Source organism: Vipera ursinii (assembly GCF_947247035.1).
Source record: "Vipera ursinii genome assembly, chromosome: 1".
Lineage (NCBI taxonomy): Eukaryota > Metazoa > Chordata > Lepidosauria > Squamata > Viperidae > Vipera > Vipera ursinii.
Genome location: NC_139512.1, coordinates 264,338,125 through 264,353,405, shown reverse-complemented (window position 1 = coordinate 264,353,405; position 15,281 = coordinate 264,338,125). Strand labels below are relative to the sequence as shown.

At 38.6% G+C, this 15,281-nt stretch overlaps 1 protein-coding gene across 2 annotated transcripts in view; it reads left to right on the top strand.

The window, feature by feature from the left end:
* The window catches only part of MED23 (mediator complex subunit 23), a 51,339-nt gene extending 39,238 nt beyond the window's left edge, over positions 1 to 12,101 (top strand). For both annotated transcript variants that reach the window (XM_083379928.1, XM_083379927.1), the window contains 9 exons: positions 1,218 to 1,388; positions 1,780 to 1,996; positions 4,632 to 4,868; positions 5,654 to 5,819; positions 6,351 to 6,423; positions 8,079 to 8,293; positions 8,693 to 8,813; positions 10,342 to 10,473; positions 11,176 to 12,101. In XM_083379928.1, the coding sequence (XP_083236054.1) occupies positions 1,218 to 1,388; positions 1,780 to 1,996; positions 4,632 to 4,868; positions 5,654 to 5,819; positions 6,351 to 6,423; positions 8,079 to 8,293; positions 8,693 to 8,813; positions 10,342 to 10,473; positions 11,176 to 11,346 (1,503 nt within the window). In that variant the 3' untranslated portion in view covers positions 11,347 to 12,101. The remainder of the gene's footprint in view (positions 1 to 1,217; positions 1,389 to 1,779; positions 1,997 to 4,631; positions 4,869 to 5,653; positions 5,820 to 6,350; positions 6,424 to 8,078; positions 8,294 to 8,692; positions 8,814 to 10,341; positions 10,474 to 11,175) is intronic.
* The last annotated feature ends 3,180 nt before the right edge of the window (positions 12,102 to 15,281 follow it).

The window sequence follows — 15,281 nt, the reverse complement described above, 5'->3', positions numbered from 1 at the left end:
ACCCTCCCCTCTGGCAAGGCCTCCTTCTCCAGGGCCCTCCTCTCTGGCAAGGCCTCCGTCTCCATCTGAAGGCCGACGAGCAACCTGGGAGTAGCCAGGCTGGGAGCCAGGCTGGGACGGAGCTCGAGCAGCTGCAGCAGATACAGTCTAGCGAAGATGACTCATGGCTAGACCCCCGAGAAAGACTCAGGGCCAAGCATTTACAGCAGCGTAGGAAGAGTAGGAGGGCCAGGGATTAGCTGAGTCATTGAGCCACACCCCACTAGGTATAAAACAGGGTGTGGCTGCTCTCAGAACTTTGTGACGAACAATAGTTTAAACAACTTCTGGTCACATCTTCGGAACTCTGCTTCTTGTTTGAAACCCTGGTCTGACTTCTTGGCAATGCTGCTGTACATCTGCTTCTGAACTGTTTGTTTGGATGTTACCTCATTCCAGCAGAGTCTATTTTGCTGTCAAGGCCTTATCTGAAGGCAATTAATTACAGCCTGTAGAATTAACTCTTGCTAGTCATGTCTGCTTGTCTGTTTGTACTCCGGAGGGGGGAACAGAACAATGTCATTGAAAGGGGATCTACTGGAACAGTAGACATTCAGAGATAAGCTGATAAGAACCAGTTGGGTGTAAGCAATGTAGCGTTGCTGTACAAGCAGGCAATTAAAATTTTTGGTATCAGAATCACATAGACTTCTGTAAGTCTTGGTTGCCTCACTTCACTTCCTCAACTAGAAATGAATGATGTTGGTGAATTGTATCATATTTTTATACATGATTATGGAAGGATTGAAATTAGTTCAAGTATTAATGTCAGTAGTTCAAGTATTAATGGATTATCATGTCCTGTAGAGAGAAGACTGATTCTTTGAAGAGTATTAAAATAATAATTTTAGAATTCCTTTCAACCACTATAAAGTGCATTCTTGAGCAACCCTAGTTTTCTTGAACAGGTTTTCGGGTCAAAAAAAATGTGGGAAGTTTTGTTTTTTTTTAAATTTATTTGTGTGTGTGTGTGTGTGTGTGTGTGGTGGTGGTGGTGGGGAAACGAAGGGCGGGCGGTGGAACTTTCAAAATGTGGGAAGTTTTATATTTAACTGGTTTTCAATTTTTTTTTACTTGAGCTATACTCCAGAGAAATTAGAAATATTCCTGTAGATATTTTGTAGCTCTGTCTTGTAGTTCAGCTTTGATTCATTTTTAAATTGTTATCATTATTTAAGGCGATGCGCAGTCATGAAGGCAATGAAGCCCAAGTGTGCTATTTCATTATTCAGTTGCTCCTACTGAAACCCAATGATTTCCGAAACAGAGTGAGTGATTTTGTGAAGGAGAACTCTCCTGAGCATTGGCTACAGAATGACTGGCATACGAAGCACATGAGCTACCACAAGGTACTTCCGGTTTGTCTTATAATTGCCCTAAATGGCAGTGCTTCTACAACAAACAAATACACAATGGTTTTTCTGAGAGGCAAAAGGTCATCTTGTTAGTGATTTAGCACATTTGAAGAGATAACTAGGATTGGCGTACATTTTGTTGTTGTTGAGGGCTAATGATCATAGTTGGCTGGGGACTTCTGGGAGTTGAAGTCCACAGATCTTAAAGTTGCCAAAGTTGGACACCTCTGATATAGGTGTTTGTGCCAGATATTTTCCCATTAAAATATGGATGTAAAGCATTAGAGGGAAATCTTACTCAAATATGGGAAGAAAAAATAGAACATCAGTAATGAAAGCTTATTAAACCCAGGCAAAATTAAACCAAATTGTTTTTTTTCCTCAGAAATACCCTGAAAAGCTGTATTTTGAAGGGTTAGCAGAGCAAGTCAATCCTCCTGTTCAAATCCAACCACAGTATTTACCAATTTACTTTGGGAACGTTTGCCTCCGCTTCCTGCCAGTGTTTGACATTGTGATTCACAGATTTCTGGAACTTTTACCAGTATCCAAATCCTTGGAGACTCTGCTAGATCACTTAGGAGGCTTGTACAAATTTCATGGTGAGTTCTAAGGAAAGTTGTTTCGTTGCTGTAATATTACTGAATTGATAATAACAAACGCTTATTTGTCGATTGATAATAAATGTTCTCCGTAATTAAAATTTTCTATTTATTTCATGACGTGTCTGAGTCTTATACCAACTGTGGTGATTGTGTTTGTCTTAGAGAAGCAATTGCATTGTCAGACTTGCTGCTAGAAAAGTGTTTCTAGGAAGAACGGGAACTGCAGACAGACAAGCTTGTAAAGAATAACTGGGTCAGGATATATTGAGCAGTGGCAATGCAGCAGGTCTGGGAAGTAAGCCCTCATTAAAAACACTCAGGCATATGAGTGCATGGGTTAGTACAGGGGTAGGCAACCTTGGCTCTTTTATGATTCGTGGACTTCAACTCCCAGAATTCCTGAGCCAGCATGGCTGGCTCAGGAATTCTGGGAATTGAAGTCCACGAGTCATAAAAGAACCAAGGTTGCCTACCCCTGGGTTAGTAGATTGATTCAGCTATCCTTTCTAGTCAAGAAAAAGAGAAGCCCTTGACTTCTGTTGAACACTATACAAGCATCAGATCTCTTGAAGTTGCAGGAAATAGGTGATTATCTTTCCGTAATATGTTTGAGGAGATAAATGTGACACTGCATTGTGAATATATTCTAATCCTAATAGCATGAACACACCTGTCCCCTCTCTTCCCCCTTTCTGATAACATTTTTTTCAAAAAAAAAATATTAATTCTCCATGGTTTAAAATATTCAAATTATGTGATCCAACAGCTTGAATTTTAGATCCATGCAAATTGGATTAAGTTGACAGAATTTATTATGCAAAATATAAATGCTAAATGAATGTGTTATCCTTTAGGTTACAAGAATTTTATCAAAGACTGAGTGAAAGATACACGGAAAACAAATTAAACACAGTCAAGCTAGAGTCTTGGACTTTAAGAGAGCTAATTTCAATAAACTTAGAGAGGGCTTGGGAAGGATTCCATGGATGAGAATCCTCAAGGGGAAAACAACTCAAGAAGCTTGGGAAATTTTGAAAAGTGAGATAATAAAAGCCCAGTCTAGCACAATACCAAGAAAGAAGAAAAATAACAGCTCTCAAAAGAAACCAGCATGGCTGCATAAAGAACTCTCTGATAAATTGAAAGATAAAAAGGACAAGTATAAAAAATGGAAAGAGGGGCACATAACTAAAGCAGAATATCAGCAAATAGTCCGAGCATGCAAAGATGAAGTAAGGAAAGCTAAGGCTCAAAATCAACTAAGGCTTGTGACCAAAGTCAAAAATAACAAAAAAAGCTTCTTTCAACATGTAAAAAACAAGAAAAAAGTTAAGGAAATGATTGATCCATTAGTGGGGGAACGTGGCAAGAAGGTGACAAGCAACAGGGAGAAAGCAGAATTATTTAACTCATTTTTTGCCTCAGTGGGCACAAAGAGAAAAAAACAATCCAATCTATCAAAAACAGTACCATGAAAAATAGATTAAAAACACAAGTTAAGATAGGCAAGCAAATGGTAAGTGAGCACCTATCCAACCTAGACGAGTCCAAATCACCAGGACCAGATGGATTACACCCTAAGGTTCTCAAGGAACTGGCAGATGTGATCTCAGAACCACTGAACTATATTTGTCAAAGATCCTAGAGCACTGGGGAACTACCAGAGGACTGGAAGAGAGCTGATATAGTTCCCATATTCATTCATTTTTGTTTGTGAGTGAAAAATAAACTTAGCCTTCAGCTGGTCCTTTCCTCATGACTGTCAGAATCCATTTATATCACATTTCGTAAATGTATGGTTAGAATATTGTGCTTATTCTCGGGTTTCTGCCATCTCTCCGAGGGGGGGGAGAGGATGGTTATTCAGATTGCAGTAAGCTGTTTTCAAAGACCAGGAAAGCTTTTGATCTGGGGGGAACAGGGGGAGAGAGAGAGAGATCTGGGTTGCATCTCCATTTGGAACTGAAAGGAAGAAAGCAATAACAATAAACACAAGGAGATTGACACCTAAGTAAATGATGTGAGCCTGACTAAATGGATTTGAGGGGAGGGGGTTGAAACGGGAATGCTTTATATAGTATTGAAATGTAACTCAATGTCAGATCCCGTCTTGTATTGCCACAACCAATCTCATCCTAGTAAACTTTTCCTTTTGGACAAACTTGGATCCAGGAGTTCTTATTTCCTAAGATGTGAATTGGGGTGGGTCCTGACAATGACAGGAGCATGTCTAGGCTATACATGAACAAAGAAGATAATAAAGGAATGTATATGAAGCCCATACAATTGCTGAATGAGATTCCCAGGTCTGGAAATGACACTTCGATAACCTTACTTCTTCTGTAATTGGCAAACTGTACTAAATTATGCAAATCTGAAAAAAGGAAAAGGAAAAAAAAGAATAGCATGTGAAGAATGTCAGTTTATATAATTTGAACAAAGCACAGATCATGTTCTTGTGTGTGTGTGTGTGTGTGTGTGTGTGTGTGTGTGTGTGTGTGTATACACATACACACATACATACATATACATATACATACATACATACACACACACACATACACACTTTATGGTAATCCAGATTGTAAAACGTGTGAACACAGCTGCTTACTTAAGAATTGTTTCTTGACAGATCGGCCAGTGACCTACCTCTACAACACCCTTCACTATTATGAGGGACATCTCCGAGAGCGAACCAACCTCAAACGGAAGCTTGTCCATGCCATCATTGGCTCCCTAAAGGATAACCGGCCATTAGGGTGGTGTTTAAGTGATACTTATCTTAAATGCGCTATGAATCCACGAGAAGATAACCCGTGGGTCCCCGATGATATGTATTACTGCAAACTAATTGGGCGGCTGGTGGATAATATCCTTTCTGAAATAATGAATGTATATAAAATAATAGTATATAGAACACTGGTTATTCTCTTTAAACTAGCTCTGCTGTTATTTCTGTAGCATTCAGTTATTAATGGTTCTCTGTCAACAGCATTCAGATTATCACTGCAAAATGAGAACAATATACAGTATGTGCGATTTCAATGTTTTGCCTTATCAGTGTTTACTAGGAAATAACTCCCAGTTAAGATAAGAACATTTGGCTTCCTAGCACAATGAGCACGTTGCCTTATTTTAGTAGGTAAGCTAAATTTAAACAAAAAGAGCAAAGAATTATCTTTTAACTAGTTTACTTTTAAATTTTGGAGCTGGGGAAGTTTATTCAAAATGTAATAACGTGTTCTTTGGTAGGAAATACATACGCTTAAGTATTGTACGTACACAATTATTAAAGCTGGTCAGAGCATTTGAAAGGTGATTTGCAAATGTGAACGGACAGGCCTTCTTTAAGCATTAGAGCAGGGGTGTCGAACTGCCGGCCTGCGGGCCGGATGCATCACAAGGAAATCGCACCCACCCCATTGCCGGCAATGGGAAAAAAGCTCCGATATGTCGCATTATGTCTGCATTAGAGCATCTTTTAGAAAGCCTGCAGCTGCTTGAAAGGTCCTCCACAATTGTGTGTGTGTGTGTGTGTGTGTGCGCATAGCCATTTTACTTGCTGGCTGAAGAGCATCTGTTGGGTTTATGACATCATGTTTCATTACTTCTTTCCTATAAAATACAGTAGTTTATTAGCTTAACTGCAATCACCGATGGCTGGTAAATCATCCAGTCCATTCCCAAACTGTGATTGGAGGTTCAATGAATTTCCTAATCCAGCTGCCCATGCCCTCCATGTGACCTGTGTTGAACTCATGGCCTTGGCTGTTCCGGGGAAGGATGTGGGCAATGACCTTCTGAACGTTGTTTTGAAAAGGTATGTATTGTTTTTTTAGAAATAATCCCAGTATTATTTATATCTAGAATATAGATGTTATTAAACATGATCGAAAGAGGAAAGGTTATTTAAGTTTATTTACTTGATTTGTTTTTGAACAGTACAGACAGTCCTCAACTTACAACCATTTGTTTAGTGACTGAAAAAAGTTTAGTGACCGTTTTTCACACTTAACGACCATTGCAGTGTCCCTATGGTCATGTGATCAAACCTGGGTTCATGTGATCATCTTTTGCCACTTTCTGACAAGCGAAATTGATGGGCAAGCCAGATCCACTTAACAACCATGTTACTACCTTAACAGCTGCAGGGATTCACTTAACAACTCTGGCAAGAAATGTCATAAAATGGAGCAAAATTCACTTAACAATTCTCTTGCTTAGCAACAGAAATTTTGGACTCAGTTGTGGTCGTAAGTTGAGGACTACCTGTATGCATAGTTTTACTGTCCCTGTGCCAGAATCCAGAGTACCAAAAGAGTGATTTTTTTTCCTCTTGCTTTCCTAACAGTCAGCCTCTGGTGCCCAGAGAAAATATCACCGCCTGGATGAATGCAATTGGGTTGGTTATCACCGCCTTACCTGTAAGTTACCTGGGGTTTAAAATTCCAACTAAAGGAAGAAAAAGGAGCCTAAGGTCCCGACCTTCGCACCTTCCGGCGTGACTTAAAAACCTATCTATTCCAGCAAGCCGGCCTGGCCTGATAGATTTGGGGTTTTATTTGTTTTACTATTGCTTTACTGTATACTTACCTTGCTCTGTACACCGCCCTGAGTCCTCCGGGAGAAGGGCGGTATATAAAACAAACAAACAAACAAACAAACAAATAAATAAATAAATAAATAAATAAATAAATAAGGTTAAGTGCAAGAGTTCCAATTCCTATACATGAGAAATAATTAGAAATTGGAACGTGAGCTTTTTTTATATTTTCCTTTTTTAAAAAAACTTTTTATTGAAAGCTTGTACAACATTTGGAATGTGAAGAATTAAAGTCAGCTTCTGGAGACTAGAAATGCAGCTTTTGCATTTACTTTCCCAGGACTTACTTTGACAAGCTGTCAAAGGTGGATTGCATGGCCTCATTGTCTTTTGAGGACAGGAGTTCACCTCGCCCCTCCCCCTCTGCCCCCACCGTGGCAGGGCTCGGGTCTTGAACATGGGCTTGCTAACTTCCAACCCAGCATCCTAACCACATGAGCCATTGTGCTCTACCTCCAACTCCCGCCAGGGACCCCCCAACAGGGCATCCCCCGGGCAGTGGTGATGTCATCAGCTAATCGTTTCAACCCGTAAGCAACTTGATGCTTCCAATGTGAATGCGATGCAATGCGATTGTCTTTTGAGAGAAATAAATTCTCTTCTCCCCCCCCCTTTTGAATCACGCATACGTAATGATCACATTCAGGTAGTTTGTGACAACAGTTCACTTACTGACCATTCAAAGTTACAGCAGCCGTGGGGGGGAAAAAGTGACTTATGACCATTATTCACACTTAACAACCGTTGCAGCATCCTCCATGATTTACCTTCGGATGCATGACAGCTGACTCACATTTATGACGGTTGAAGTGTCCCGGGGTCACGTGATCCCCTTTTGCAACCTTCTGACAAGCAAAGTCAATGGGGAGACTTAAGAACTGCGACGGTTCCCTTCACAAATGTGGCGAGAAAAGTCGTAAAATGGGGCAAAACTCACTTAACAAATTTCTCACTTAGCAATATACATTTTGGGCTCAGTTATAGTCGTACGTTGAGGACTACCTGTATTTGGTTTCTTGAAGCAAATACAAAGTCCTGATAGAATAAAGAAAGGGCCTGTATTTATATCATATATTATGAAGTATATGTGGTTACATGCGCGCTCACTGTTACAATCGTTAAGCATTAGATTGTGCTCAAAGTATGCAGGATGCTTTCAGTCTTGTAAAGGAGAACATTCCAAGAACTGTGGTTTGTAGATTGTGCTGTTTCATACATCTGTAGTGGATGCCCACCTGACTCTTCCCACAGGATTCCACCCCTTTCTCTTGGTTTCTTAATCATTGCATTACTAGCAGACTGCAATATTGAGCTAGAAAGGACTGACAACTAGGCAGCTCATAGTACGTGGAAATGAATGTCTCGCATGTCATGATAGCTTGAAACCACATTTTGTAATTCAGGCTTCCATTTTAGGTTATGTACATGCTAGCGCTCTCTCTAATCTTTGTTGTGCGGCCGGTTTTGTTTTCCAAGGAGCCCTACTGGATTGTCCTCCATGAACGGATTGTGAGTGTTATCAACAGTCCTAGTTTGACTTCAGAGACCGAATGGGTTGGGTATCCATTCCAACTGTTTGACTTCACGGCATGTCACCAGTCTTACTCTGAGATGTGCTGCAGCTACACCTTAGCATTGGCACATGCTGTCTGGCACCATTCGAGCATTGGCCAGCTTTCCCTCATTCCAAAGTAGGTATTACTGGGTGACTAGGTTTGCAATGAATGAATATCATCTTTAGTAGTTTGTATGTGCTGTAGAGTAGATCGGGGGTCTTCAAACTTGGCAGCTTTTAAGACTTGTGTACTTCAACGCCCAGAATTCCTCAGCCAGCGGGAATTCTGGGAGTTGAAGTCCATAAGTCTTAAAGTTGCCAAGTTTGAAGGCCACTGCTGTAGATGGATCACATATTCATATCAAGCTCCTATTAAGTACACTTACGGTCAAATTTAATTATTTTTGTCTCATTGCTATTGGTAACAATTGAGTCTTGATAGAATTTAGGAGCTTTCAAAATACGTAATCGTAACTATTTTCAGTTACTTTCATTTTTGAAGATTTAATTTATTATATCTTGTGAAATATTACAGGTTTCTCACTGAAGTGCTGATACCAATAGTTAAGACTGAATTCCAGCTCCTTTATGTCTATCATCTTGTTGGCCCATTTCTACAGCGGTTCCAGCAAGAGAGGACCAGATGCATGCTAGAGGTAGGTTGCCATCCAAAAAAATAAAAATAAAAATAGCTACACTGTTTAGATTTTACAAAAGAATAAGTCGAAAATTTTCTGAACTGGGCAAAATTCCCCTTTCTGAAGGGACGTTTGGAGCAAACTTACAGGATTGTTTTTATAAACTTCCAAGAATAATTGACTTAGTGAAGAAGTATTTGTATTCTTTCACTATTTCTGCAAAGCTGTATTTTTCTGTGGCGGACTTCAGCTGTATCTGCTCCTTTAGTGAAATTAAACACTGTGATTTCTTAGTATATTTCCACTGTAGAATTAATATCAGTCCATGTTATTAAAGGAAGTTTAGGATATCTCAGGGGTCTCCTTTCTTTTTACTCTGGCATATTGCTGATTTAGTGACTTCGTATTGCATTTCTCCCAGGAACTCCATTTGGCAGAGAAGCACAATTTTTTTTTAATCCCATTTATATCCCGCCCTTCTCTGAAGACTCAGGGCGGCTTACAATCTAAAGCACAAATCAATGTGCTTAGCAATAGCCTTCATTCTATGTATATGCCTGCTTATTAGGGCTTTCGTCCCCCCCCCAAGTGGCATTTTTACAAAGTCAGCTTATTGCCCCCAACAATCTGGGTCCTCATTTTACCTACCTCGGAAGGATGGAAGGCTGAGTCAACCTTGAGCCTGGTGGGACTCGAACCTGTACTAATTGCAGGCAGCTGGTGTTACTTAAGGAGGCATTAGCTCACAGTTTGCATCAAGGCACAGTGCAAATAAAAACAAAAACAGGACCTTAGGCTTCAGCATTCCTTATCTCGTTTCTTAAAGCAGAACAAAAAAAAGTTTTAAAACAAATTCTCAAGGATATTTTGGCTGTCAAAAAAATTCATTGCACTTCAGCATAGATAGCTAAACATAGTTGATTTCAAACTCTCTCTGAAAACAGGGAAGAATTTCAGGGTGGATTTTTTTTACCTCAGCATTCAGTTGCTAGCCAGCTGAGAATGCACAAAATGCTTGTTTAATTATATTTTACCACATTCATAATAAAGTATTTTCACCCAAATACTCTTTATTGAATTATATGCATTGCCATAAAGAGATTTCATTTCCAAGACTAAAAATGCATATGCTTATTTTTGCTGCAAGTAGTTTTTTTAATCATCCAACCATTTTGATAATAACTTTCTAAAACAGAATGTTGATCTTTTATGGAATTATAACATCAGTACAACTGATAAACTTATTTCTGAAAAACATACAGGTCTCCTTATGTTTTTCTTCTTCGTTGATTACTTTTTTGTCATTTTGTCCTTTTCCTCCTGTACTTGGGATATAAATACTAAATGTTTTATCATTTTTATTGTTGACAGTTTCTTAACAATTTTAAACAAGAGGAATGAAAAAAATAGAAAAGAATATAATTGTAATATAAGTGTTAACTTTATAATATGAATGTTGGAATTTAAAAATCAAATTTGAACTGACCCAACATGGGGGGGGAAAGTATGTGTTTTCAGTACAGTTTGTGTTTGTATCTGGCAATAGATTGGAGTAGCTTTTTATGAAATGCTTCTGGAAGTGGATCAATGCAACGTGCATCTCAGCTACATGGATCCCATCTGTGATTTTCTATACCATGTGAAGTATATGTTTACTGGAGACAGTGTCAAGGACCAAGTAAGTGAATAGTAGTTCTTACAAGAAATAGCACTTTGGAGTAGAATTGAAGTTTGACTCACTTTCCCATCTGAGGTCAACAAGTGAAAACTCCACAGTAGGCCTGCCCTGTGAATAAGAAGAAACCAACTGAACATTTTTCTTCATTTTATACAGAAAGAAATATTCGATGCTTTGAATCAAGTGTGAAGCTTTTAACATTTTTTTAATTAAACTTTTTCTGTTTTAGGTTTTTATTTTTTAATATCCTGCCCTTTTAATGTCAACAGACCATTTTAATTAGTATAAGTAATGATTTTCTGAAGACACTGCTATTTTCACCATATTGCCATTTAAACTGCTTCAGACTAGAAACCAGCTTGAACTGAAAATGAGATAGGACTGCTAGCTGTTTGAGAACTGATATCAGAAATAAATGTTTTGGGGAATAAATGCATGATGGCGGTTTTAGAAGTGAGGTGGATGTTTACATTTTATAATTTGTTAGACATTCTTAATCTTTTTTTCTTTGCCCCCATTTTAAGTACAGAATATAGCCCTCGGGTTTTATATTTGGCTATTATTGTCATCCTGATGCCTTAGAAATCTAATAAATACCTAAAACTCTGAGGTATTTCAAGGACAAGCAGGATAAAAACCAAGCTAATACTCATAAACTTCATAATTTATAATGACATTTCTTTCACCTTTTTTTTATTAAAGGTTGAGAAAATTATTTGCAATTTAAGGCCAGCTTTGAAACTTCGTCTGCGTTTCATACACATCAGCAAAATGGAGGCAGCTTCTGTTCCTCAACAGTCAATCAGCAACATTTCTCCAGCACCTCAGCCCAATCAGGTCCCAGTCAATGTTGCTTTGCCAGTGTCACAATAGAATAAAGGATGGAGCTTTGGGAGTTTTAATTTTACCCAGGATGAAACACCACTCAGTAATGCCTACAGAACAATTCCCATTATATTCTTCCTGACCATATATTTGCTGCCTTTTTCGTGCTCAGAAGAACTCTAAGCAAAGGGAACTCTTAAGGCTTATGAAAAGAGCAAATTGTTTCAATAACAGTTCTACTCATTTTTGGTTATTTTTCTTAATCACTGTTTATTTTTATCATCAGTAAATCACTGTTTATTTTTAATCATATCAAAGAAATAGGACATTGGTTTTACAGCCAGTTTTGGAAAAAGCTATGACAGTCAAAAACAAAGGCTATCATACTCAATTTAATTTGATAAGGAATATAACCAACTAAAAATGAAGAATTATGAAACAAGAATTTATGATTGTCGGCCGTGCATTCACTGGCAATGCTACACAAAGTAAGATAATAATATTAGTTCAAACTGCAGGTAATATATTCAGTTCATTCAGCAGGCTACTGACAATTGTAATTATGTTTAAAATGTGTATATTTCTGCAAGTAGTGGGTACTTAAATTTCCAGTGTTTGTATTTAGTATACTTTATTTTGGCTTTGTATTTATATTTTTTGGTTGAATTTTCTATTTTACTGAAGTCTTAATATAGGGGTGCATTTTATAGGGAAAGTTATGATTTGACAGCTGTTATTTGTAAAATATTGTTGATGTTGGATAGAATTTGAAAAAGGACATAATAAATACTTTTTACAACTGATTAAGTATTTTCATTAAAATTATTTAATATCAGTGCTGCTTATCTCAGTTTCCCAAATGCTGCAGAATTGCATTTCCCCAAACTAGTAACTGGAGTACACAAATTAACAAGGTTATATATTTTTTTTCTAAAATCTCATCTTCCAATGAACATAAGGGATGGATAATTTTCTCCACAGCACATTGACGTTTATATAAATGCATGTAATAGGAAAATCTCTCTGTTTATATTGTATTTTATGCTACATTTTTTGTGTGATTGCTAAATAATTGACCTCAAACACCATCTGTAGTAAAGCGAATAACAAGTCTAATTATCTATCCACATACCTAGCCGTATTAAAAATGAATTCATTTATCCCTGTATCAGAGGACACAGCAACAGCCAATGTAGATCCTTCTGTGTGAAGCTCCAAAACGTATCTATTGCTACAGCTGAGCTGGTTGTGGTGTTCACTTCCTTTAGTGCTTTGCCAAAGCTGGGTTGATCTCCATTACATATCCACAGCTTATAGCAACCCTGTAAAAATAAAGGGTAATTTCATCCTGATTTTAACAGCTCTAACCAAATACTCTTCAGAACTGGTGAAAGCATACCAGACATTTATTTTGGATTTCTGCACTGAGAGGGATTGGAGTTGGTGGCCGAAATAACTCTTTCCAACTTGTGATTCTGAGACATGAAATCTCAGGGTCACAAAGAGTATAACTTCAAATGCTAATGGATAGGCTAAATTAGCCTCCCATTTTATTCTCTTCAAGGAAAGTTTCTGAATTTTTCTCTCTTCACTGATTTCTCTCTTCATTTATTCTTTTTTTATTGAAAAGTTTTATAAAAGGTTACAATATTATTCCATTCCCAACCCCCCCCTAGACCCCCCCTCCCCCACTTCCCAGAGCTGATTACAGGGTTACAAATATATAGTAATCATAATCTAACTAACATTAATGAACTATATAAAAAACCAAATACATAATACACTTTAACCCGCCTTTAACATAATTACCAACACTCTAAAATACCCAACTTCTAGAAAAAAATTAAATTATTATTTATTTATTATTTATTAAATTTTTATACCGCCCTTCTCCCGAAGGACTCAGGGCGGTGTACAGGGCAATAAATATCGAAATATAAATACAAAAGTTAAAAAAGATTAAATAATTATGCCCAATATAATACAATTATAACAATAACAATCTAAAATTTACTCATAAGCTAAGTGAAACTTTTTAGTCCCATATTTTTTCTGAATATAATCTATCCATCTTCTCTTCATTTATTCTTGTCTTTTGTTCATTTGGATTGAAAGTAAAAAATATTACAAAAATAAATATTTAAGTATACATGTACTACACATAAAGGGACGTGGTGGCTCAATGGTGAGCTTGTCGGCAATTTGGCGGGTCGAATCCCGAGTGCCGTGTAACAGAGTGAGCACCTGTTACTCGTCCCAGCTTCTGCCAACCTAGCAGTTCGAAAGCACCTAAAATGCAAGTAGAAAAATAGGGACCACTATGGTGGGAAGGTAACAGCGTTCCGTGCACCTTTGGCATCTAGTCATGCTGGCCACATGACCACGGAGACGTCCTCGGACAAGCGCTGGATCTTCGGCTTTGAAACGGAGATGAGCACCGGCCCCTAGAGTCGGAAACAACTAGCACGCATGTGCAGGGGAACCTTTACCTTTTACCTTTACTGCACATAAAATAATGCATACGTCACATTCAAAAGCAATTGTTCCTCTTGTTTTACAAGATTCCTCTGCAACATAGAGGCCCTTTCTCAAAGTCATTCCTCCAGGGACAGAGTCAGCAGAGTCCAAGCCATCGACATCAAAGGGGAACTGAATAAATCTCCTTCCTGAAGGTAGAAACAGGGCTTTTGTTTAAAAGTCATGGCTCGTTTGAAAAACTTTTAAAATACTAAAATGACAATCTTCTTGCTACACACAACCCAATACTAGAAACTTTGTGGGTGATTTTTTTTTTGTATTCTTCCCTATTCCTGACTGTAACTCTGTTTTCTGTTTTCTCCTCCTTTAAAAACTTAGCATGCACTTACTTGGGCCATCAATATGCAAACATTTCTGCCATTACTTTCCCAATTCCAAGTTTTATCTACCTCTGACACAAAACAGCATTTGATTCCAAGAGAGGTCATAAGGTTATTTTTAAAAAAGTGAAATACAGGATGCATTTCACCTTCATCTCAAACTAATATTGATTGTTACCAGTCTTCCTGTTCCTCAGTCCCAGAAGAATGAATTCTGCCCTCAACATGTTCTGCTCTTAACACATTCGCCAAAATAGCTCCTGTATCAATAAAGGAGAATATTTTCAGCTCGGGGTTGAAATAAGGGGTCCTCCGTGCTCTCTGAGCTTGTTTGTTTTCTAGCAGACATTTCATTACACAAACTGATAATATACTGATGATGTTACCTTGTTTAGGTAATGAAATGTATGCAGGCAAGCTCCTGTATTCTCTCTGTTGCTGTTATAGGTTGTTATAACATTATCCTGCAATACCACACTGCCTACAGAAGAGGGATTTTTTTTTATTTTTTTTTGCTGGCAAAATAGAACTATGGAGTACTAACCTCTTCGGAAGTTAGGACAAAAATGAACTAGCAATTTTCCAGGACAACATTTTCCTGGTCAGGGGCAGAGCTAGAAAATCCTCTGGCATTACCATGTTTCCCCAAAAATAAGACCCATCCAGAAAATAAGCGCTAGCATGATTTTTAGAGTGCCCCTAATATAAGCCCTACCCCAAAAATAAGTCCTAGTTAAGAGCCCACTCACTCTGCCCAACCATCTGGTTGCTCGCTGCTGCAATGGGGCAGGAGGCCATGCAGCACACTGGTGCCACCGCCACGAGGTGAGGTGAGACAGGTGGTGGAGTCTGAGCTGTCCCACACCCACACACCTCAGGACTGCCATGCAGCGGTGGCAGAGGCCTTTTGCCGTCACCCCCCCTGTCTCCAAAACAGCAGAGGGAGACCAGGTAAAGGGACCAAGCCTCCCCCACCCATCCTGTGTAGCATGGCAGTCCAACTCAGGAGGGGAGTGAAAGGGAAGACGGGTGGGCAGCTGGGTCATTGAATGGGTGGGTGGAGGTCACCAAGCGGGGAGTGGCCTGGCTGCGGGGGCCCTGAAGTGCATGGGTGTGGGGCACATG